At 40.9% G+C, this 25,430-nt stretch overlaps 1 protein-coding gene across 1 annotated transcript in view; it reads right to left on the reverse strand.

Moving 5' to 3' along the window:
* Nucleotides 1–1,392: 1,392 nt before the first annotated feature.
* LOC141509112 (uncharacterized) overlaps nucleotides 1,393–25,430 on the reverse strand; it is a 37,584-nt gene continuing 13,546 nt past the window's right edge. The window contains exons 3-5 of the mRNA XM_074218379.1: nucleotides 7,835–7,961; nucleotides 7,285–7,380; nucleotides 1,393–2,291 (exon numbers count right to left, since the gene is read on the reverse strand). Coding sequence (XP_074074480.1) covers nucleotides 1,393–2,291; nucleotides 7,285–7,380; nucleotides 7,835–7,961 — 1,122 coding nt within the window. The remainder of the gene's footprint in view (nucleotides 2,292–7,284; nucleotides 7,381–7,834; nucleotides 7,962–25,430) is intronic.

Here is a 25,430-nt window from a genome sequence, read left to right on the forward strand (position 1 = left end):
TGTGTTAAAATGGAAATGATCTTTTCAGGACAGGTGCCTAGGGAGTCAATAATTTCCCTCCCTCCATGACCCATTAACTAAGTGGGACCCACAGCTACATCAGCTGGCAAACAATAGGGCCCAGGATTATTCCATAGAAGGAAACGCTTCCAGTTCCAGTGTCTCTACTGGGTAGCTGCAGTTTTTCGCCCTGTCACTGTCAGCTCTTTGAAGACTGTTGGCAGAGGCATGGTAGGGTGAGGGCAGAGCTGAAGGCCATTTACCTAGCCATGAGGGATTCACAGAAACAAGAAAGTTCTTTTCTTTAGAACCTACTTGACTCCTGGACAGCTGTCAAAGGACTTGCTGTCTGGTCTGGTCAGGGACTCTGGATACCTCCTTTGCCCTTCTTAAGAGGATGATGCCACCTCTCTACTGAGCTCAATCATAATGTTCCAGGCTTTTAGCACCAGCTTGACCATATGTTGACCTGGGTCACTCTCATGACCACCTGCCAGAACTTCCCCACTTCTCCTATATTGGCATGGCTGTGGCTCCAAGTGGAAGGAGGAAGCTCCTTCAATGATATCATTTACTCTCCATAAATTAAGTTCTTTTATTATGAACTTAACAGGCTTCAACAACAAATTTTTTCATAACAGAGTGGAAAGACAATTGCACATGAAACTGCAAAAATATTAGATTCAACTTTAGTTACCATGTAATTTTCTTTTTTCCTTTTTATTCTTATGCTGCCATCCTAGCAACAAAAAACTTACCCATTACCAGACACCTCCAGAGAAAGACATGTTCCCATTGAGCACATTCATAAGGTTTCTGTCCATTAAGAATTCTCTGGTATAAAATCAGAGAGTGAAGACCTTCCCACACTGAGTACATATGGTTGGAACTCAGTAATTATCTGCTGTCCAAGAACCTCTGGGCTCCATTTGAATGACTTTTCTCATTCATACAGATAGGATTGCTATCAAATTTGAATTCTCTCTGAAGGGAAGAAAGGTCTAATTTTAACCTTTCAGATTTAGCAAACTGATTATTAGTACTGACACTGATTACATTCATAACCATTTCTCTTCAGTGTTTGGTTCTCTGAAGTTCAACAAGTCTGTCCCTGTGAACAAGTCTTTTCCACACAGATTACACTCAAAAGGTTTCTCTCCATGGTGGATTCTCTGATGTACAGTAATACTGCTTCTCTGAAAGATACCCTTTCCACAGATTACACTCAGAAGGTTTCTCTCCAGTGGAGTATCTGATGTGCAGTAAGTTGGAACCTCTGAATGAAAGCTTTTTCACACAGACTACATTCATAAAATTTCTCTCTGGCATGGAGGAGTCTGATGTTCAATAAGACTGGAGTTCCATGTGAAAGTCTTTCCACACTGATTACATTCAGAAGGTTGTGTGGATTTTCTGATGTCGAGTAAGATGGGAATTACGTCTAAAACTCTTTCCACATTTGTTACACTCATAAAGTTTCTCTCCAGTGTGTATTCTCTGATGATCAGTAAGATTGTCCTTACGAATAAATGCTTTTCCACACTGATTACATTCATAAGGTTTCTCTCCAGTGTGGAGTGTCTGATGTACAGTAAGGTGGAACCTCTGAATGAAAGTCTTTCCACACTGATTACATTCATGAGGTTTCTCTCCAGTGTGGATTCTCCGATGTACATTAAGACTAGAGCTCTGTGTGAAAGTTTTCCCACACAGATTACACTCATAAGGTTTCTCACCAGTGTGGAGTGTCTGATGTGCAGTAAGGTGGAACCTCTGAATGAAAGTCTTTCCACACTGATTACATTCATAAGGTTTCTCTCCAGTGTGGATTCTCTGATGTATAGTAAGACCAGAGCTCCATGTGAAAGCCTTTCCACACAAATTACACTCATAAGGTTTCTCCCCAGTGTGGATTCTCTGATGTACAGCAAGATTGGAGCTATTACTGCAAGTTTTTCCACAATGAATACATTTATAAGATTTCTCTCCACGGTGGATTCTCTGATGTGCAGTAAGATTGATTCTTCTTATAAAAGTCTTTCCACATGTATTACATTCATAAGATTCGCCTCTATTGTGGATATTCTTATGTTTATCTAGTTTATCTTTCCTTGGAAAAATTTTTCCATATTGATGACATTCATGTGGTTTTTCTCCATCATGACTTCTATGATATCCAACACAGATTTCTCTCCTAATGTGGTCATCAGGTTCAGCATTCATGAATCTTTTTTCCTCTGAAAGGCTAATATCTGCAGGAATCTCTTTGATTACAAGTCTTATCTCTCCATCTAAAGGAAACAAATGGACAAAGTCACATAAACACATATGTATAATTCTATGCACTATACTCCAATGGTTGAATACAAATTCACTTTTATTCTGTTTTCCCCAGGCAAAGGGAAAACTCTTCAAACTTAAATGGGCAGAATCAATCATTTTAGGAATGTCATAAGTTCACATTAGATCAACTGTGGGTTGATTTAATTTACACATTCACAAACAATCACATTGATTCCCGACAACAAACCTGCCACCAAGTCAGGTCTGGCATTCTTCTTTTATTCACAACTTGGGTAATGAGTTCTGAATGGTTCAGAGTGACTCGACTCAAATACCAGCAGCTGAGACTGCAATTAAAACCTTGGGATTAGGCATGCTTGGACCACAGGAGTCAAGAAATTGTCTTCATGTGAATCTTGCTGAGTCACGTTCACTTTCAAGCTCTTCTTCTAGAACATGATGCTACTTGGTGAACAAATACTAAGCAACCTATTATATAATCTAGTTTGTCTAGCTCGTCTGTAAGCGCAATGAAATTTCCTCGGTTAGCAATTTCAATTTTATCAATTCTGCTTCAGCATCTGAGATCACATGATGAATGTCACGATTACCTTTTGTATTTACTTTTCACAAAAGTAACTTGCACCTGGCTCATTATGTTCTTAGCTCTAGCCAGTTACAATTTCATTATAAAAAATTATCTACAGGGGCGGCTAGGTGGCGTAGTGGATAAAGCACCGGCCCTGGAGTCAGGAGGACCTGGGTTCAAATCTGCTCTCAGACACTTGATAATTACCTAGCTGTGTGGCCTTGGGCAAGCCACTTAACCCCATTTGCCTCTCAAAAACCTAAAAAAAAATTATCTATAAATGTCTCTGCTCACTAAAACAATTTCTCTATAATAAACACAATTGTAAAAAATGATTGGCAATTCCCATTTCTGAAAGTCTGTGTCTCAGAGGAACTTGAGTTCATCACCCTTTTATATGGAAGTAGAAACTACATTCTTTATCCAGCTTATTTTTTTTTTTAAGGTTTTTGCAAGGCAAATGGGGTTAAGTGGCTTGCCCAAGGCCACACAGCTAGGTAATTATCAACTGTCTGAGACCAGATTTGAACCCAGGTCCTCCTGACTCCAGGGCCGGTGCTTTATCCACTGTGCCACCTAGCCGCCCCTATCCATCTTCTTTTAACACTTCCTATTTATTGGCTCACAAAGCCATTGGAGATTCTAGATGGTGGTCCAAGGGGTTTGTGCTAAAAATTGAAGCAGTAAATAAAGGTCCAATTTTGTTCACAAGATTAATTTTGTTCATTCCTGAAATCAAGCCTGGGTTCACCATAATAGGATTCTTTCTGCAATGATTCCAAACCATCATGATCAGCCCCCCTATGATGCTTTGTGGTACGATCCAATGATGACATCCTATCAGGCTCAGACTAAGTATAATATAATCTTTCAATTAAACATGAAATTGTTTTCAAACTTTCCAAACTTCCATGTGCACACTGTCTTCTACATACACAGACCTTCCTTATTGGAAGCTATCTTCCACTTCTATGACTATTTGTCTCCCTGGCATGCTCCCCAAGGAGTTGATCAGCAATACAGATGAGCCATTTAGCAGAGATTCAGTAAGAGTGTAGCTGGTTTACAAAAATAGGAAAAAGAAACTTGAAGCCTGAAGAAATTCTATCCAACAAAGGTGATTTTAAAAATAAAGACTGCGGGGCAGCTAGTTGGCACAGTGAATAGACCACTGGCGCTGGAGTCAGAAGGACCTGAGTTCAAGTCCAGATTCAAACATTTAATTATAACCTACTGTTTGATCTTGGACTAGTCACTTAAACCCATTGCCATGCAAAAAAAAAAACCACATTAAACAGATAAAAATATTCTTTGAAAATATTCTTTCTTCTTTGGAAAAAACAAGTAATGCAATTGGCCTTCCAGTATACTTATCATCATCATCATCAATACACCACTTGTCACGAGTCAGGAAAAAACCAAATACTTTATACAGTAACAAGCAATTGTATTGACTGGCTGGGAGCTAAAAACACGATCAAAAACAAAACTGCATTTCTATTTCTCAATAAGAGAGCCTGCCAAATTTTTCTTCTGTTTTCCAGACCTGGCGTGTGTGAATCTTTCCAATGTGCAGTTATTTTTTTAAATTTTTGTAAGGCAGTTGGGGGGGTGTTAAGTGACTTGCTCAAGGTCACACAGCTAGGTAATTATTATGTATCTGAGACTGGATTTGAATTCAGGTCCTCCAGACTGCAGGGAATGCTCTATCTACTGTGCCACCTAGCTGCCCTGAATGTCTAATTTAAAGATCAGAATACCACTGGTAGTATAATGAATCACATGTTTAAGGGAAGAACTATATTCCAACCCCTCCAACTTGCTAGTCCCTTGACCTTGTTCAAAGATCTGTTGCCTCAGTTTCTTCATTTCTCAAATGGGCATAATATTTGCCCATAACTCCAAATTTTATTGATGGGGATCCCAATGAGATGGTGCATAGCACACTACCTCCCTAAATATGTAAATGCTAGCTAGTTGGTACAGTGGATAGAGCACCAGGCCTAAAGTTCGGAAGACTTAACTTCCTTACTTCAAATATGGCCTCAGAACCTAAGTAGCTGGGTGATCCTGGGCAACCCTTTCAAGTAAACTCATCCATAAAATGAGTTGGAAAGGAAATGGCAAAGAAGCCCAATATCTTTTCCAAGAAAACCCAAAATGGGACCACAAAGAGAAATGACTGGAAAATGACTGAATAACAACAAATTGTGTATGCTGTCAATATTATCCTTATTTTGATTCCAATTCTTTCCTCCCCAATTCTGCTCTTCTTAAACTATTTGTGCACTCACTCATGTTTCCTCATGTCCCTGTTGAACTCAATGTATTTTCAGTTGAATCAGCTGAGAGTGAGGTTCATGATCTCTTGCTTCTTCTCATCCTATCTCTATCTGTGAATAGGAGACTATGAGCTCAGTGAGAGCAGGAACTGATTTTTGCCTTCCATTTTGTGCTCAGGGCCAGCACAGTGGCTAGAAGACTGATAGCGCTTAATCAAGGTTTATTGATCATTGGACTGACTGGCCCCAGGGCTGACACCAGGCCCCAGGCTCTAACTCTATGTGTTCTATCCTTTCCATTAATTATAAAAGGTACGTTCTGGCCTCTGTCATATTTCTCTCTCATTCTTAGACCTAATGACCTTTGTCAGCTTCTAACCCAGATAGAACAAGAATACATCCAGGACTGAAGATCACAGGAGCTTCTGTCTAGGTTCCTGAAGAGTCTCCTATTATGGAATCCCTGGGAATTTCTACCTACCCGAACTAAGATATTGGTCACCTATCGTGAACCTGGCCAGTGATGCACCAAGAAAGGGATAAAAGATGGAGCCACAGAGATCTGGAAAGGGACTTGAGCTGACAATCTATACAAAACTTAGCTTTGGATGACATCCAAGTATGGCAGCTCCCTTCAATCAGAGAAAATCATGAAACGGGCTGCCTGGTTCCGCTACAAATTTGGACTGCATCATCTCAACTGGGCCTTCTTCATGGCGAGGCAATCTTCTGGCATCTCCCCAAGTGACTCCCTATGTCACTTGGCACAGCAGCTTTCCATGATCTAACTTGCACCCCTCTTCCTACATCCACACATTATCATCTGAAAACCTGATCTCATAATTGACTGAAAAATCGGGCATTTATCAAATATTATCTTCTCATTATCGTACATGAGTCTGATGCTGTGATTTCCTGTTTCACCTCAGTATCAAATGAGATCATCCTTCTGCTTCCTCAAGAAAATCCTTTTACATTGGGTAGGTAGGTGGTGCAGTGGATAGAGCACTGGTCCTGGGGTCAACAGGACCTGAGTACAAATATGGCCTCAGACGTTTATTAATTATCTAGTTGCAGGATCTTGGTCAAGTCACTTAATCCCATTGCTTTAAATAAATAAAAATTTGAGAAGAAAAATAAAAAAAAAAAGAAAATCCCTTTTTGCATACAAATAAACTCATTCTATAGGTCCATTTATATCCTGGTTCTCCTTTTCACTATGTCCAAAAGGAAATTCATTTTCTTTCTTCCAACTATCCATTCTTCCTATTTTTTTTAATGCTATCTGAGGCACCGAGCCAGTCTCAGAAAATGAATTATCAAAGATTCATTGACTTCCACATTCTCATTCCCTATCCTGATGTCCATTTCTGTTCCAAAATGCTGTGTTTTCACTTGGGTCACAAGTCTCACATGTACCCCCTTCTCTCCTCCTTCCAAAGTTCAGGCTTCCATCATTTTGCAGCTGAGTATTAAAGAGCCTGCTGCCTCAAGTCTTCCCCAAGTGTGCTCATTTCTCCATTGACTCGTTAAGCTCATTGTCGTAAAGCTCTCCACCTGACCGTGTTGCTCAACAGTCTCCAGTGGCTCCCCAAAGAATCAAATATATTCTTCTCTAGAATTATTACAACATTTATCACCCACCCCTCTCTTGACTCATCCATTCATTCTTCATTCACTTTCTCCAATGGTTGGGGTCTCCTTTCTGTTCTATGATCAGAACACTCTGCCTCCTGACTCTGAGACTTTCCCACCCTATCCCTGTGCCCCAGAATGCTTGTCCTGGCATTCCTAAAGCACCAGCTAGAGTCCCCCTTCAACAATTAGCCATTCCCAGGCCTTCTTAACTTTAGGGTCTTCCCTCTCTTGACCAGCTCCAATTTATCTGTCCATATTAGGTTTCTGTAGAGATGTTTATGGGCTTTCTGCCCCTTCAGACTGGGAGCTCCATGAGAGCAGGGAAGGCCCTTGCCTCTCCTTATGTCCCAATGCTTAGAGTCTGGCAAGTGCAGGCACTTAAATAAAATCCAAGGTAGAATTTCCTGCAAACCTGAAAACTAGTACTTGTGTCACAACACATAGAAGCCTCTAGTAAACACATCTCTCATCTACCTTTTTCACTTCACTCACCTGGATAGTGACTCCTTAGTTGTTCTTGCTCCAGCATCCAGGATGCTCCCCTTTGCTCAAAATAAGAAATCACATCTTCTCTAGGAACTGGAAGCCCTGGACATAAGGAATGAATTAGGGATGAGCTTGGAGAGAAACTTGGAATTGAGTTCTCTTAGGAGAAGGACTGTGGATCCAGAGCTACTCCATTTTGAGATCTATTCCATCCTGTTCTAATGCATTTATCTGTTTTCCCCATCAGTACTGATAATCCAAATTAAATTGAGGTCAGAGTAATCAACCTCTGAGATTAGTTCCATATCTGAGATGCTTCCACACTAATGGACTCTTTGACCTGAAGGTTCCAAGAGCTTCAGAGGCAACAAAGGAAACCATCAAGTTCCTATCACACCAGGAGACAAAGGTCTTCCATAGGAAAGCTGCATAGTAGGAGGACCATATTCCTTGGACACAGGAGACCAGCAATCTTCTCTTCCAATAACTGATTAATGCTCCAAACCATCCTCTCTAGGGAATGGAGACTCAGATTTAGCAGGGAAGGGGTTCTTACCCAGGGAGAGCAGGTTGCAGGCATTTTCCTGCATGACTTCTCTGTACAACTCCTTCTGAGGATCATCTAAGAGACCCCATTCCTCATGGGTGAAGTCCACAGCCACATCCTTGAATGTCATCCGCTCCTAAATTATCAAAAGTATAGGACATATGAGAGCTGAGGTCCTCTGGGAGGTGATGCTAGGTTAGTGAAGTGAGCAGATATGGATCAGGATTACTGGAGATGACTCTGGAGGCAGTGGGAGAAGACCTTTTACAGCTAGGGTTTTTCCAAGTCATAGTTGGATGGAGACAATAACCATCCAGGGATTAAGTACAGTTAAGAGAGAAATGAGGCAGAGTTTGGGAATCACCATTATTGCTCTGACAAAAAAAAAATTTATCAGTACAAAAAGATTGACAGGATTTCTCAGTGATGTTGGAAGGTAGAAAGAAGTGTTAGTGCACTACAAAAGAAAAATCAATCTGGGAGGAAAAACTCAGGGATTCTGGCCAAAGCAGAAGGAATTGCTTTTTCCAATCAACCTGAGCCCACTGGGATCCATAAAAATAACCAAGCCGGCTTTGAGAAACTTTTGTTGGTTGATCGGCATTATGGACCATTTCAAAAATAAAACTAAAGGAAGTCATGTGATTATCTTAATAGGTGCTTAAAAAATCTTTTACAAAATACAGTACCCTTTCCAATTAAAAATACACAAGAGCATGGGTATCAAAGGAGTTTTACTTAAGATGAAGGAAAGTATCTACTGTGAAACTGAGATTTCTTCAATCTTATATTTCTCTGCTTTTAAGATTTACAAATCTCAATATTATCCCCTGCCTGCCTCAAGGTTTGTGTCTTTCCCTGTCATCTGAAGACTGACTCTGTGGGAAACAGCCTGGTCCCCCTGGAAGTGCATCTGCAAGTTTGGCTTTCCTAGTCTTGGCAACAATTAGACAAGGACCATCCTGGGAAAGCAGAAAAGTGGTCTGGTTCTCTCTTCAAGAGACTTAAATAAATTCTTATACTTCGGGTATTCAGGAAAAGGAGAATTCCAATGTTTGATGTCTATAACATATTTGTTAACAACATAAAAGAGCAGGTCTGAAGGAGACAGTCTTCCCGTTGCTAATTGGATCTGTGTTAGTTCTGACATTGTCTTATGGATGGGTATGAGGAACATAAAGTAATCCATGACTCCTTTATGTACCAATGTGTAATCTGATTGGTTCATATAAGAATAAAATAAAATATCAGAAAATATAGGTTAGCCATGAAGTTTTCTTCTCTTCAATTTACTGTAACCTAAAGGTGGAGGCCATTTGTCCAATATCACCCCCGACCCCCAACCCCCCCCCAGAAAAGCAAAGAAATAAGGGGGGGATATTTATATATTTATCCAAAAACATTGGAGAAGGGAATTCATTAACCTCTTTCCTGATCTGACTATGAAGATTGCAGAATCTTAAGTAGCATAATTGTTCCTAAAAGACAAGAGGAACAAGATCCTTTACTAAAAGTTCATTGACCTATCATAACTTGGACAGTGGGATGGGGAAAGGAGGAGCTAAGGGAACTGAGTCACAAAAGGATAGTGACTTGCCCAAAGTCCTCCAGCCCTTGAATCCTTTCCATCTGTTCTTTAATTTCCTTTTCATTCTTCAGCTTGATTCCAGTATTGGAAATTTCAAAAAATTGCAAATATCCAGATGTGAAAATGTTTTCCAATGATAAATGTTTGACTTTCATTCTTAGTCCAATATGTAGGCAGAATAATATGGTCTGCCAAGGAATATATATAATCATTTCCCTCTGGTTGGCCAGGTCACAAATAGTTAATCTATATCCTTCTGTGCTGGCCTTGCATTATCTAAATATGTGAGTCCCAATGTTATCTAGACAGAAGGAACCTGGAGAAGTTGGGCTCCCATCCCACTGGCACCTCCAAAAGTTAAGCAACAAGGGGGCTGCTTAGACACAGGAACACACTGAAACAACAGAGACCACCCTAAGTCCTCTCAGAATAAACTCGGCTTTAAAATAGTCAATCTCTTTTATCTTTGCTAAATTTCCTTGAGAAATCTGGTCCCTATTCCTGCTTCATTTCCTTGTTATTTGAATATCCACAGTATTGAGTAAACTATTTCATATCCCTGACAACCTCTGGCTCAAAAGCTGGGCGGAGGTCTTTCCAAGTTCCTGGAATCCCTGCATCTTTCTCACCAGCACAGCCATGAACATCCCCAGCAGATTCTGTCCCTCCTTCTCCCTCCAGGCTCTAGATCCAGACCCAGTCATCAGTCCACTAGTATCAACAGCTTGCCTTAATTGTCCTAAGGGACCTTGGGCGATCACAGATATCCAGGGGGCTCAGTGAGTAAAGTGAGGCCCACTGGAGAGGAAGCTGAATTTGGGAAGCATCCTAGTTTGACTTAGTATCTTTCCTAGTCTCATTGATGCTTGTCCTTCCTTCTCCAAGATCAAGACCTCAAGAAGGTGATGCCATGATCCATAAGTGAATTGGATTTAAGTGGGGAGGAAGGGGTGGGTGGGTTCTGTGCAAAGTCTCCAGGAAGGAGCAGCCAGGTGGCACAGTGAATAAATAAGTGACCCTGGAGGCAGTTCAAATCCTCAAACAATTAATAATTGCCTACTTGAGTAATCCTGGGCAAGTCACTTAATCCCATCACCTGGCAAAAACAAAGAACAAAAACCAAAAACAAAGTCTCAGGGAATCAGGTATGCGAGAGATGGCCCTGGAGGCAGGGGGAAACCCAGGCCTTTTGGGAGCTAAGGTATTTCCCAGGTGTCAGAGAAAGAGGCCAACAAAGACCACTGTTTACCTAGCTGGAAAAAGTAGAGATAAAAACTGGGTGGACAAGACCCTCAAGGCCTCTCCAAGATTAAGGCAACAAAGAAAGAAAGGAATCAAAAAAGAGCTTCTTTTGTAAAGTAAAATAAAAAAAAAACAGCCAGGGTGGGGAAGACCCCCAGTGTTTAGGGTGGAAACCGAAACAAGGACTTTTTATATTCCCTCTGAACCAATCAGGGCCCAATCTGTGATTACCTGGGCTTGGCCTGAGCCCCATTGTTGACCATTGTTGAGTGACCCTCAAGAAATCTTTCCAGACCATTTGGGAGAGAACCACAGGTACTGGAAGTTTAAGGAGGGAGGGAGGGAAGGAAAGAGAGGGAGGGAAGGAAGGAAGGAGGGAAGGAAGGAAGGAGAGAAGGAAGGAAGGAAGGAAGGAAGGAAAGCTGAGAAGCCTTTTCAATACCTTAGTGGCTTAGAGTACTGGCTAGGAGTCAGGAGGGTGGGAGTTCCAATTTAGCCTCAGGTACTCTACACTAGCAGTGTGACCTTGGGCAAGTCACTTAGCCTTAATTGCTTATCCAGGGTCATCTCCAGTCCTCCAGATTTATATCTGTCCACTGGACCCAATAGAGACTACTTTTATTATATTTTTTGAACCCAGCCTGGTTTCAAGGACCTTGGGGATACTGCCCAGAAACCCAGACCCAGAATATCTGCAACATGACTGTTGGGGAGAGGAAGGGGATCCCTCTTTTTCTAGTTTCAGAGAATTTCACCTGATCATCCCCTCCCCTTCTCCCCTTTCCCCTAAAAGTCCCCTTTTTCAGGAAATGAAACTGCAAAGGGGAACCTGGAAAGTCACGTACTATGAACCATCCCAAAGCCCAAAGCAACCAATTTCTCCTATCTAACCCACTTACCCTCCTAGAGCAAATACAATTGACATCCCAGGGATCTGTGCAGATTCAGCAGAGATCTTCTGAAAGACCCAGAGTCAAGGATTCTAGTCCCAGGATTTGAGCATCCAGGGGGAACTAGGGGGAGGCAGGAGGAGGCAGGCAGAGTCAGGGGGACCAGGGGGAGCACTCTTCCTTCTAGGATACAGCCTTCACCTTCTCTCTGACCCAGGGACCCAGGTCTTCTGGCTTCCAGAAGGCAGAACAATCTCAGTTCCACAGCTGTATTTCACCAGGGAGGGTCCACCTAGTCCACAACCCTGGCATCCACCAGGATCATCCCTTCCCTCCAATCAGATCCAAAATCAGACCTCAGGACCCTGCCCCCTTCTCCTTCAATCCACTGGGATGAAGAGCACCACGTTAAGAGCTCAGCAAATGCAAACTAAATGAAAGCCCCAGAAAAGAGGTTTCCCTGCTAAAGGCCTCAGAAGCCTCCCAGCTGCCTCAGTTTTCTCCTACATTCACCTTTTCTGTCCTTATTTTCACCCTCAGCCCTTCCTGTTCTCCCCCAAACTCTACTCTGGAGGAGACAATCTCCATCTGGGTGAGAATTTACAACATCCAGGGCCCTGAGGGTCAACTGGGTCCAACTCTCTAGATGGTCCAAGCAACCTGGCTGCCCTGGAGGAGCAGGATCACATAAGAGACAATGGAGAAGGTCCCTGAAGGGGTGCCTAGAATCTTCTCCCTCCCCTGAGTTGGGCTGGTTGGGACCCAGCTTTGGCTGGGTTGTCTCCCCAGTAGACAGGGAAACTCCCTAGGGCAAAGGCCTGTTTTTCTGGGCCTTGGCCTTCTTGAATCCTAACTGACTGACCTGAGCCCTGGTAAAGGAGGGGGATCCAGAGAGGCCTGGGAAGGCTGGGGGGGGGGGGGGTCTGAGGCAGGAGGGCAGGAGCAGCCCCAGAGGCTGCCAAGGACACAGTCTGGGGTTTTTTCAGGGTTTTGCCCACAAGGTTTGGGGGAAAGGGTTTCCTGGATCCTCAGCTGGCCTGGCCAAGTGGAGGGAAGTTGTGGATATGGGGGGGGAGGCCTGGGGAGGTGAAAAGGGGAGAAACCAAGGAGGACAATAGTCATCTTTGGGGGCAGCTGCAATGAGGGAGAACAAATGGGAAGGGGAGCAATTGGATGGGAGAGGGGTCTGTGCTGGAGACCCCAGGTGCCAGTGGTCAAGTCTGACCCTCAGAAGCAGAGTGGGGACCATCTTATAGGTTTCCCTCTGATGTTTCTTTTGATAAGGTCATGATCCCTTCGTGGAATAGTGACTAGAGCATCTAGATATCTTCCATCTAGGGCAATGGCCTCCATGGCTGATGGACTGCACTCCTCTGGGCTGGGGGGCTGGGGCTCTCAGGGGCCATTCCCTCCAGGCCCCCTGCTTGGGCCAGGCCTGAGCCCTCTACAGGCTGGGCTGCAGTGGGGAGCAGGAGCCCAGAGAGTCCAAGGTCTATCTCTTCTTCTCCTAGGCCTAAAGTGCAAAGTCTGAAGACTGGGAATGTGTGGTCCTAGGGTTAATCTGGGGAGGGGGCTGTTCCAGGGGCCTGGTTGAGGGGCACAGCTCCTGATGGCCCGTAGTATACTCACCATGAGGTCAGAGGAGTAAGGAGACCAAAGGTCCTAGAAGCTGGCAGAAGATAAGAGGTATTCAAGGTGTGGATATCAGGGCCTGGCTTAGACTACTGGAGATACTGGCAGAGAAATCTCAGCTCCCAGAGTTGCAGCTTAGAGCCAACCCACACAGGGAGGGTCCTTTTGCTGGAAATTCCTCCCTCAGTCTAGCCCCTGAGGCTTCCAATCACAGCCTGGGCCTGGGCCTGGGCCTGGACCTCAGGACCCTGCCCTACTTCAAGGATAATTCCCTGACCCCTGGGTCCTCCCCTCCTCCACAATACACCTCAGGGCAGGAATTCCACCCACCAGCTTCTACTTCCCCTCCCCCAACCTGAAAGATCTGCTCTGAGGGTAGCCCCTCCACCTCTGCCCCTTCTGACTCTAGGGCTCAGCCCCTCCACCTCTGCCCCTTCTGACTCTAGGACTCAGCCCCTCCTCCTTTCTGAGTAGAAAGCTGTCCAGACAAAAAGTGGAAACAGACTCCCTTTTGGGGGGGGGGGGGGGGTGACTATGTTCTGAGGGACTGGCAGCCAGGGTCCCCTGGGGAAGGTGGGATTCTGGGTAGTGCTTGTGACTGTCCGGGCAGGTGGGATTGACCTGAGGTCCTTTGATCACTGGGATCCTTGACCCTTGGATCAGGTCTCCAGGCTAAATAGACTTTACATTGGGTTAGGCATGAGAGTGTAGGAGCTGTGAGAAGCAGAATTCCAGGTACCTGGATCCCAATGACTCCAGTGAGCTCTGAGTGGGAGCTGTCCAGGGTCTGATGGGTGGATGGAGGCAGCCAGCTTTCTTTGTAAGGGAATTCAGAAATGTATTAAGGGGATTGTTCTCCATTGGCCATTGTGTCATGTTTTACAACTGGAACACTGTTCATGTCTCTTGTTTTTTCTCCTCTTGGGATGTTTGGGAAGCCATTCTCCAACAGAGAAGTGACTTTTATCTGACAAGCTGCCATTAACTATGAAGATGATGAAATCATAGCTAGACAACATTGTATACAGTCAGGTACAATTTGGGGCTGTCTGCAATGGAGAATACTATCTGTATCCAGAGAAAGAATTGTGGAGTTTGAACAAATTCCAAAAGACTATTACCTTCAATTTAGGAGGAAAAAAATCATAGCTAGAATACTATGTAAGGAAGTGACAGATCTCAGAGCTGCCTCAGTCACCCCAGATTCATGATTCCCTCTAAACTTGATACTCTTTAATGCTATATTTCTGATCCCCCAAAATTAATCTCTTAACCTCTGAAGGTTATAATTCTGAATGTTGTCTCATTAAAAATATCATTCTGCTATGTAAGATCTGTCTCCTACATCTAACTGTTGACTTAACCTGTGTTGATATTACCTGATCATCTCATGATAGCACCAATAAATTCCTTTATCTGGAGAACAAACTTTAAGAGAAGAAACATCTTGAATGAAGAGAGAGAGGAAATATTATTGTTATTTGTAAACATTTACTCTCCAGCCTAAGTGGGCTTTTTGTCAATAGGAATTTGAAGCAGATATTATAAGATGTAAGAGGCTCCTGTTGGAAAACCAATCTTATTGGTTACCTGATTTAGTTTTATGATTCTTTGTCCTTTCTGTTTAAAATACTCCCCAAATTTCACATTGAGGATGGCATTTGTAAGGATGCCATCAACCCTTTGGTTTTAGTTAAGATCCTAGAGAATAAAACTTCATTTATAAAACTAAGTTTTGTCTTTCATTTTTAGCCTAAGAAAATGATAGTTAACAATGTCCAGTGGTATTCCTTTGGTGGCTAGAGTTGATGTCAGAAAAGAAGAAAATGACTTCAATTCTCTTGATCTGGGGCCTCAATCATGTGAATTCAAGAATTGATTAAGTCATCAATAACCCACTATGAGTCAGATACAAAGAAAGATCCAAGAGGCCCTCTCTTTGAGGAGGGACCACCTGGCCCAGTGGCTAGAGTCCTGGTCTTAGAACCAGGAAGACTCCTGATTTTGAGTTCAAATCTAGCCTCAGACACCTATTATGAAACTCTGGACAAGCCACTGACCCTTGTCTGTCTCAGTTCCTCATTTGTAAAACGAGCTGGAGAATGACATGACCAAGCCCTTGAGTATCCCAACCCTAAGATGGGGCGACAGAGACTCTGACACAAGTGAAATATCACAAGACTCAGTAAGATCACATGCTAAAGGACTGAGTCAAGTCAGTGCAGATTTAAGAAGCATCTGGTACCCAGAGAAGTATAGGCCTCGTCACTGGAGTCGTCAAGATGGAACATGCAGACAAGACCCAACCTGTAGAACAGTAAATACCTGGACACACCAACTTTAATGCTGCTTAGAGATTGAGGAAAACCCTGGGAAACCTGCTATGGAGAAAGCCATCACCATCTAGGGGGGGAAAAAAACACCAAAAAAAAAAACAAAAAAACACAGAATCTGAATAGATACTATGTTCACTTTTTAAAAAAACTTCTTATGTTTTGTTTCCTATTCCATGTTTTTTTTTCTCTTTTCCCTAAGTCCTAATTCCTTATATACAAAATGAGTATTATGGAAACATATTAAAAACAAATTTACATACACAACTGTTACCATAGTGTCCACAACTGAGAGGAGTGAGGTGGGAAGGGAGGGTGGTAGAAAAAGTATGACTTACACACATGCAAGTGTTATCAGTGTTGAAAAATTTAAATAACATCTAACTGTAAAAATAAAAAACAATAAAAAAATCAATATATCCTATTTCCCTTTTGTCAATATTATTCCATTTCATTTAAATTGTTAAATTTATTCTTCCTATAATTAGGCAAAATAATTCCTTATAAATGTTTTAATTTCATTTTTCACTTTTAATGCTAATGATTCGGTTTTCTAACATTTTAAATATCAAATTAAATAGCTCTTTTTTTATAAAATCAACTCTTCGTTTTAGTTATTCTTTTTACATTTTTTGTTTTCAATTTTATTAATTTTGTTTTTAAATTTTAGGATTTCTAATTTAGTGTTTAATTTTGGATCTTTAATTTTTATCTTTTTTTGTTTTTATAAATTGCACACACAATTCTTTGTATAGTTGTTCAGTATTTTATTGATATAAGCATTCAAACATAAATTATCCATCCTCTAATCCTCTTTTATCATCTAATTACTGCTTTTACTGAATCCCATAAGTTTTGTAATATCTTCTCATTATTTTCCTTCTCTTTAATGAAATTATTATTTATAGGACTGGTTCTTTAAACCCACTCATTTTTTTAAAGGTTTTTGCAAGGCAAATGAGGTTAAGTGGCTTGCCCAAGGCCACACAGCTGGGTAATTATGAAGTGTCTGAAACTGGATTTGAACCCAGGTACTCCTGACTCCAGGGCCGGTGCTCTATCCACTGAGTCACCTAGCCACCCCTAACCCACTCATTCTTTAAGACTATTTAACCCCCAATTAATTTTTAATTTATGCTTCCTTTGTTGAAAATTAAACATTTTCATGCATTTTATCTAAAGAGGATATTTGTAACATTTTTATTTTTCCTCTTTTAACTATAATATTTTTATTTACTAATATATAGTCAATCTTCATAAAGGTACTTAAGCTGACTGAGAAAAAGTATATTTCCATTTCCCTTTAGATATATGTCTTCTTAAGTTTATTTAAAATTCTATTGATGGGGCGGCTAGGTGATGCAGTGGATAGAGCACCGGCCCTGGAGTCAGGAGTACCTGAGTTCAAATCCAGCCTCAGACACTTAATATTTACATAGCAGTGCAGCCTTGGGCAAGCCACTTAACCCCATTGTCTTGCAAAGACTAAAAAAAAAAATTCTATTGACATCCTAATTTCTTTCCTATATATTTTTGGTTTAGAGTTATCTCATTCTAAGAAAGGTTAAAGTCTCCTACTACTCCCACTAGTCTATTTCCACTTGAAATTCATTTAACTTTTCTTGTAAATACATAGATGCTATGTTATTTAGTGGCTATATAGGCTCAGTATTGACACTGCTTCATTGTCTATGGTCTTTTATCAAAATGGAGTTATCCTGTTTGTCTCTTTTAATTAAATTGTTTTACTCATAATTTTGCATGAGGTCATAATTGCTATCCCTATCTTTTTGCATCAGCTGACACATAGAAAATTGTATTCTAAGCTTCTATTTTAATTCTTCATATCTCATTTTTAAAGGTCATTCTTATAAATTGCATACCCTTGGATTCTGATTTTAAATTCATCCTGCTATACATTTCCATTTTGTGAGTGAGCCTATCTCATTCCCTTCAAAATTATAATTAGCATTTGTGAACTTACATCTATCCATTCTATTTTTATTTATTGATTTTCTTCTCAGCCTTTTCCCCCCTCTCTCTGTTAGCTTATCTTTTCCTTTACCGTAAACTCTTATGTCTTATTTTACTCATCCCTCTTAAATTCCCCCTTCCTTCTTTTCTCTTCCCATTCTCTTAATTTTATTCTATATATATCTATTTAAAAGTCTACCATCACCCCTATCCCTCAGGTCTCTCACATCTCTAGAATTTGAGCTGGATGCTTTATTTCATCTTCAACCCAGATGAGAATCATGTTCCAGTATTACCAGCCCTCCACCCCACCTGTTTCTTCTGTATTAAATCTTCCTTTCATGGTCTGTTTTTCTGAGACAACTACTCCTTTTTACTTTTTCCTATCCAATTTTGTTTTATAGAATTATTCCATCTTCCACAATCATCTACAATCTTTCTTTCAAACTACCTTAGTAATGTTACTTTAAGTATATTGATAACATTTTCATATATCATAAGTAGACAGTTAAACCCTTATCAGTGCTTTGTAATTAGTCTTATATAAATTCCTTATGAGAATAAAGGAAAATAATCAATGTTAGAGAGGATTTGGGAAAATTTGTACAGTAATGCACTACTAGTGGAGTGGTGAACTGATCCAACCATTCTGGAGAGTAATTATTCAAAGGGCAATAAAATTGTGCATTCTCTTTATTCTGGCAATACCAATACTAAGGCTCCATAGCAAAGAGATAGGGAAAAAGGGCAAAAGCCATATGTACAAAAATTTTCTTGGTAGCTCTTTTTATAGGGGAAAGAATTGGAAATTGAGGGAATGCCCACCGATTGGGGAATGACTGAACCAGTTATGGTATATGAATGTGATTGAGTGCTATTGTTCTGCAAGAAATCACGCATGGCTGGACTTTAGAAAGGATGGAAAGACTTGCATGAACCGATGCTGAGTGAAAGGAGCAGAACCAGGAGAACACAGCAACACATTGCATAACATATAACAACACATAACAGCAACATTGTGAAATGATCAGCTAGGATGGATGAAGTTCCTCTCATCACTTAAGTGATCAAGGCCAGTCCTGGGATCTGCTATGGAAAATGACATCCACATTCAGAGAAAAGTTATGGAGGCTGAATGCAGAGCAAGCATACTATGTTTACTTTTTCACACTTCTTTTATGTGTTTTCTTTCTCTTGTTTTCTGTTCCCTTTAGTTCTAATTCCTCTTTTACAACATGAATAATATGGAAATATATTAAACAGGTTTGCTTATGGACAACTTACCAAATTGTTTGCTTCCATGGGAAGGGAGACAAAAAGTGGATGATAGGAAAATTCATAAACTTACAAATAAACTACTTTTCCATGTAATTGGAAAAAATAAAATTAAATAATAAAGGTAAAAAATTGGCCCAATGGATAAAGAGGCCCATCATATGGCATTCATCCAACTGGTGCTTTTGTGGTATATATTTTGATGACCAAAGATCTGAAGTCATCAGTTTGTCATCAGAGTTGGACATGCCAGCACATTTGAGCTTATGCATTGTCATAGGCAAAGGACCCCGGGGTGAGGTTTTGTCCTCACCTGTCACCCATATCCGGGTTGAGGTGGCGGGGAGGCTGGGCTCTGACCAGAGAGATGAGTGGAGGTGGTAGCAGGCCCCAGCATGATTCACTGTCCCCTATCAGATAAAAAACTATTCCTGATAGTTTCCCATTCTTGGTCACTCTCCTTTCAGACTCTTGCTTTTTCTCCAGTCAATAAACTTCAGCCCACCTCGATCCCTGAACCTACGGGTCACACTTCTCACTAGGGTCACCAAAGAGCCATTTTCTGCCTTTAGGGAGGGTCTAGGGAGTCTGTCTGGAAGGGAATGAGAGCTGTCAGTTCCAGGGGAATCCCTCTTCTTTCTACTCTCCCTCATATTGGGCTCCAAGAAAGTTTGGGGTTGAGCTGTGTATGATGAGGTGATTCTAAAAAACAAAATTGAATAGGAAAAGGTAAAAGGGGACATGAAAGGAAGAAATAAGACAGAAACCATCAGTGGAGGTGGTGGGATGATAATATTGGAGTTTTACTTTTATCTGGGTAAAAGAGGAAATGATATGTACATCTGGAAGGGTGTAGAAGTCTTCTGAATATGTAGAGAGGGAAGAAAACTGGGGGACTACATTGGGGAGGGACTTTTAGGGGGGTGATTTGGGAAGGGTGGAGGAAGAGGGTGAGGGGGCCTCTTGGAGGAGAGCATGAGATTAAGAGGGGGTGGGTGGGAGATAAGACAAGGTAATAGGGATGGACTAAAAAGAAAGTCTGAAAGAGAAAATAATGAATAAAAATTGGAAGGAGGGAAATTCAGAAATAGGAATTATAAATTTGAATGTGAAGGGAATATTTATAGATACTCTCTTTGTGGGTAGCAAAGAACTGGAAAGTGAGGGAGTAACCATCAAATGAGGATTGACTGAACAAATTGTAGTATATGATTGTGAAAGAATACTACTATGCTATAAGAAATTATTAGTTTAATGACCTTAAAAAGGCATTAAAATACTTTCAAGAAATAATGAAGCGGGAAATGAACAGAAATAAAGGAACATTATATTCAGTAATAATAATATTGTTCTGAGAAAATCTTTGAGTAACTAAATCATTTTGACTTATAATTAAACAAATTAAAAACAAAGAAACATGAAGAAAGATGTCATCTGCATCCAGAGAAAGAACTGATAAATATAAGTGTGTACATATTAATTTTGTATATACATATATGTGCATGTGTGTGTTTTGTGTGTATGTAAGTGTGTGCATGAGTGTGCATGAGTGTGTGTGTATGTGTGTGTGTGTATTGGAATCCAACTTTAGAGTGGGATGAGTTAGAGAGGGAAGAAAAACAAAAAAAAGAAATTTGCATGATATTTTTAAAATATATTTTCATATATCTGAAAAGAAAAGCAATTTTCAAATAATAGATTTGCAGTTTCATCTGCAATGCAAATATTTTATTCTACAATTTGAAAGTTAAATAAAATTTAAACAAGGAGAGTACCATTTTACTTAACTATGATATTGAGATTTATTTTGCAAAAAAATGCAGGGAAACGAACCATATTAAAAGAAAAATAAAAGTTTATTTGTTATCTATCAATTATTTGTGAATGTAGAGTAATAATGAATTTCTAGTTACATAAGGGGTGCTTGGAAGTACTTAGAGCTTAAATTTCAGTTCTTTCACAAATTCACCTTTTGTAGATAGCCTTTCCCATTTTTATTTAATGCTAAACCCTTCCCTGGAGATATTTCCTAATTTTCCAGGATGATGGGACAGCACCAGCTAGGTTCCATGTGGGTGCAGACAACTACAGACAGGACATGCCACTCTCATGAACATCTTCCCCCAAGGCCCCACCCAGGACAGCTCCTGAGAGGAGGAGATGGCTCACAGCTATGTTTCCCTCTTCTACCTCCCTACCCATACCAGTCCCCCAAGAGGAGAGCTCTGTCTGCTCCCTTCTGATCTACCTTTTGAACAGAAAAAAGTGAAGCGGGAGGCTCAGGTGGCTGAGACTAGTTGATTGCTTTCAAATATAGGCTGACACAAAGCTGGTTCCTCTGATAAGAGTCTGTCCTTCTAAATTCCCTGTTGAAAGCTGCTTCCAACAGCCTGCTCACTAGAAATCAGTCATAACAAGTCTGCTCTCTTGTCCATTACTCGAATGTTCCATGAAGAGAGAAACTTTTTCTTTGCCAAGGCCTCCCCCACCTACATGAAACTTTGTACACAACCCCTTCCAACTCCTCTGCACAATCCCCCACCCCACCCCAGTCATTCCATCCCACCAGGAATTATTCCCTCCATATCTCCTGGTTTCTTGTTTTCTTTAATATGTGAATCATAATTTCCTTAGGCTAAAAAATGAAATGACAAAGTTAGTTTATAAATGAAGTTTAATTCTCTAGGATCTTACCAAAACCCACAGATGGATGGCATCCTTATAAATGCCATCAGAACAAACTGAATATTTATAGAATTTTGACAAAGAATCATAAAATTTGGGCAGTCAACCAATCAGGCTACACATTTCTACATAAAGATGCCATTGATTACTTTATGATTCTCTGACCCATTCATAAGCTCTGTCCCTTGACAGAACTGACAAAGATCCAATTAGCCCAGGACTATTGTATCCTCTTCTGACATATTTTATATTGTTATTAGATATAATACAGACACATAAAACATAAGAATTTTTTTCTATTCCAAAATATCATCAGTACAAGAATTTATTCAGATTTTCATTTAGATAACCACAGGAGATTCCTGCCTTTTCAGGGTGGTCCTTTGTTGATTGTTTACACAGCTTTTGCAGATGCAATTATTAGAAGGGCATTAGGCTGTTTCACACAAAGAGAGCCTCCCTTCAGATTTATAACTAGAGACACAGACCTTATGGAGGGGCAGAGGTGAACATTCCAAACTTACAGAATTCAATTAGAAGTTGGTGGAACAACCCTTTATTCAGAAATATAGTTCAGAAATATTTTAATTCTAAATTAAAGAATATCATATTAGACTTTTCTCATCTGTTATTTTCTAGTTGCCTCCATCTTTTAATTAGGAAGTTTCAAGTCATTTGCATCTCAATTCTGCTATTTTAGTTTGAATATCCTGCCTGGGAAGCCAGGTGTTCCAGTAGATAGAAGGTCAGACCTAGAATTAGAAGATTCATCTCCCTGGCTTCATCTGGCTTCAGAGAATTATTTACTGTTTGATACTGGATAAATGATTTAGCCCTATTTGCCACAGGTTCCTCATGAGTAAAATAATCTGGAGAAGGAAATGGCAAACCATTCCATTATTTTTGCCTAAAAACCTTAAATGGGGTCATGAAGGTATGGATACATCTGAAAATTGATGGATGGAAAAATCCCAGACACTGCTAAATGCTGGGGGCTTGTTCTGTGTTGAACCATTTCTTAAAGAAGGTGAAAAAAACCTATTCAATTACCCAATCAATGAGTCATTTTAATCAATCAACCAAGGGCTTTATACTAGAGGCATAAAGTCCCTGGATGCCTTTGGTTGGAGTGTAATGATGCTGCCCAAGTAGTGTATTATTAGTATGGTGGGAGGCGATTTGGCCAAGCATTGTAAGTCCTTAATAAAAGAGCAAGCCAGAAAGGAGTGCTCCCCTCCCCCATGGTAGGATCTGGGTGGAGGAGAGAGTGAGCTAGGTTAGGTTGTAAGCAGATATGGTAGCGCAAAGTTTCTTCCATTCACCCCTATCAGAGACCTTTGGGACATGGTCAGATTTGTACTCCTTATCGCATCTTAGCAGCATAATGGAGCAGTAGAATCTTCAATGGGAGTTGAGGACAAACTAGACAAGCTCAGGAAAGGCAGCTTCAGGACTCTATGAGGAGCCCAACAGATTCCCAAACCTTCACCCATTATGCCTAGGTGAGAGCTAGTGAAGATACTGACTCGTCCAGTGGCCCTCTTGACTCAGGACAGCTTCCAGAGGGCACCCATGAAAGGGAGTAAAGGACTCTGGTTACACCCGACTGTGTTTGGGAGACCAGGGGATGGAGAGGGGAAGGCAAGAGACTGAGGCTGCCCCTCCTTCCTCTTGAGTCTCACCCAAACACCTTTTCCCTTAGAAGACTGCATCTCCTACATACTCCCACATCCCAGTGTTCCACCCTCTCTCTATCTCTTCTTGAGTCCGTCCTCCTGCCTTTTTTAAGTCTGCTTTTCACAGGAGCGAACTCTCCCTACAAATTTGTTCCCTGTCAGTATTTGTTGTGAGAATACTTTGAAATGGCTTCCATACTCAACTTCCTAGAACCCTCAGTTCAATCAACACCTCCTATGGGAGACTTTTACTGACTCATAAGCAGCTAGGGGATGAAATGGATGGAGTCAAGAAGACCTGGCTTTTGTTTGTCTGGGCAAATCACTTTCCTTTTGTCTGCTTCAGTTTCCTCAATTAGAAAACATTATAGCACTATAGAGTAATTATGAGGCTCAAATGATAGAATAATGTAGATGCTTAATAAGGCCCCTTCTTCCCAGTCTTCCCTCACCCCTATCAAGTCCTTAGTGGCTTCTTTCCCATATTTCCATTATATAATCATGTGTAGGAGGGAGGGGTGACATTGATCAGGGGACCCCTATTAGGGATCTTACCCCAACCCAATTGAAACCATCATAGCAAATCACAGCAAGTTATAGAAACAAGGACTGCAAAGATCTTTAAAGGATATAGGCAGTGCTTCCATGTTGTTGTCCAGAGGAAGAGTATTTTAGTAAAATATTTTGATGAAATTTGGTTGGTTCAATCTTAACACCTAGTGGTTCTTTTCAAGATCAGATCCCTGTAAGAAGAGAACCTGGTTGGGATTGAATTGATTTGAGCAGAAGAGGAGAAGGTCCTGAGGAGTCCAGTGGTGGTCCAGTAGTTGTAGTTCCTTGTCCCCCACTCCCCTGCATTCTCAGTATTGGGGTTTCCTTCCTGATTCACACAGAGAAGTTGGCTTCCTCAGGAGGCAGCTACCCCATTCTCAGGATTTGGGGGTGAGGGGGGAGAAAGGACTGCCCTATGCATTGACAGGAAATGATTGGAGGGATTTCCCATTTGGGTTTATTTATTGCACAGGAAGAAAAAGAAATGAATCTTTTTGGGGGTGTGTGGGAGTCAAGTATCTGTATATTTACCTTTTACCAACTGTACTGTTCTTTTTGTAATATCAGTTACTGACTGTTTCAACATTAAAATCTATTGATTTATAGCACAGATAATTAAATATGAAGGTAAATATGTATAACCAGATAATAAAAGTATTTAGCTTCTGGCATTTGGCAGGAGAGGAAAGAAAAATCAGCTATGAGCCTGGAACTTTAGAGTATTGTGTCATGTATGTCTCAGAACCATTCTGGAAGGAAGGTCATATTATGACCCCCAATATAAAGTTGAAGAAATTGAGGCAACCTCAAGAGGTGGCATTGCCCAGGGTCACACAACTAGGAAGTATCTGAGACTGAATTTAAACTCAAACCTTCCTGACTCCACCCTTGCGACACCATCCACTGAGCTGCCTACAGCCTTAGCAGGGTAGATAGGACACCCAGAAGGTACATCATTAAGAGAACACTATTTGAATAGCTAATTTACTTAGAATATTTTATAAGAAAATGCAGGGAAATGTGAAATGCATGAAAAGAAAAACAAAAATTTATATATTTTGTACCAATTAGCTATGAATGTAAATCAGTGATGAATTCCTAATAGCATAAGAGATTTCTGAAAGTGCTTAGAAACTAAACGATAATCCTTTCACAGAGGAATCATAATGTCAGGAACATAGAGACAAATTGTTGGAATTAACTACAAAGAAAAGGTAATTTTTCACAAGCAAATGGACACCCTCTTCTTTCAAGTCCCAATTCAAACCCCACTTCTGCAGGAAGTCCTTCCCCATCTCCATTAGTTTTAAGGCCTTCCCTGGAGATTTCCCCCATTTATTCGGTTTGCATCTTCTTGTATATAATCACTGGCCCTTTTAGGGAGCTAACTGGGGGCAGGTACCGGTTTGTTGCCTTTCTTTGTTATCCCAAGCAATTAACTCATTGTCAAGAATATAGTAGGTACTTAATAATTGCTTTTTGATCATCTGATTACAGGTGATTCTGCACTCCATAGACCAGGACATAACGTTGCAGTGCACCCTGAGGATCAAGTTTGGAATTTTCCTCAGGGTGGGAGGCATGCTCACCTGGAGAACAAATATGGGAAATTTGGGCTAAAAATGTAACCCACAGACTGCTGAATCCACTAACCCACTGGTCTTATTTTAATGCTTTTGAAAGGGTAAAGGTATGGAACAGGATCAGGTAAGGTCCCACCTGGGCTTAGAAAACTTTAGGCAAGAACATGTTGTTCCC

This window comes from Macrotis lagotis, chromosome 1, assembly GCF_037893015.1.
Source record: "Macrotis lagotis isolate mMagLag1 chromosome 1, bilby.v1.9.chrom.fasta, whole genome shotgun sequence".
Classification (NCBI taxonomy): Eukaryota; Metazoa; Chordata; class Mammalia; order Peramelemorphia; family Peramelidae; genus Macrotis; species Macrotis lagotis.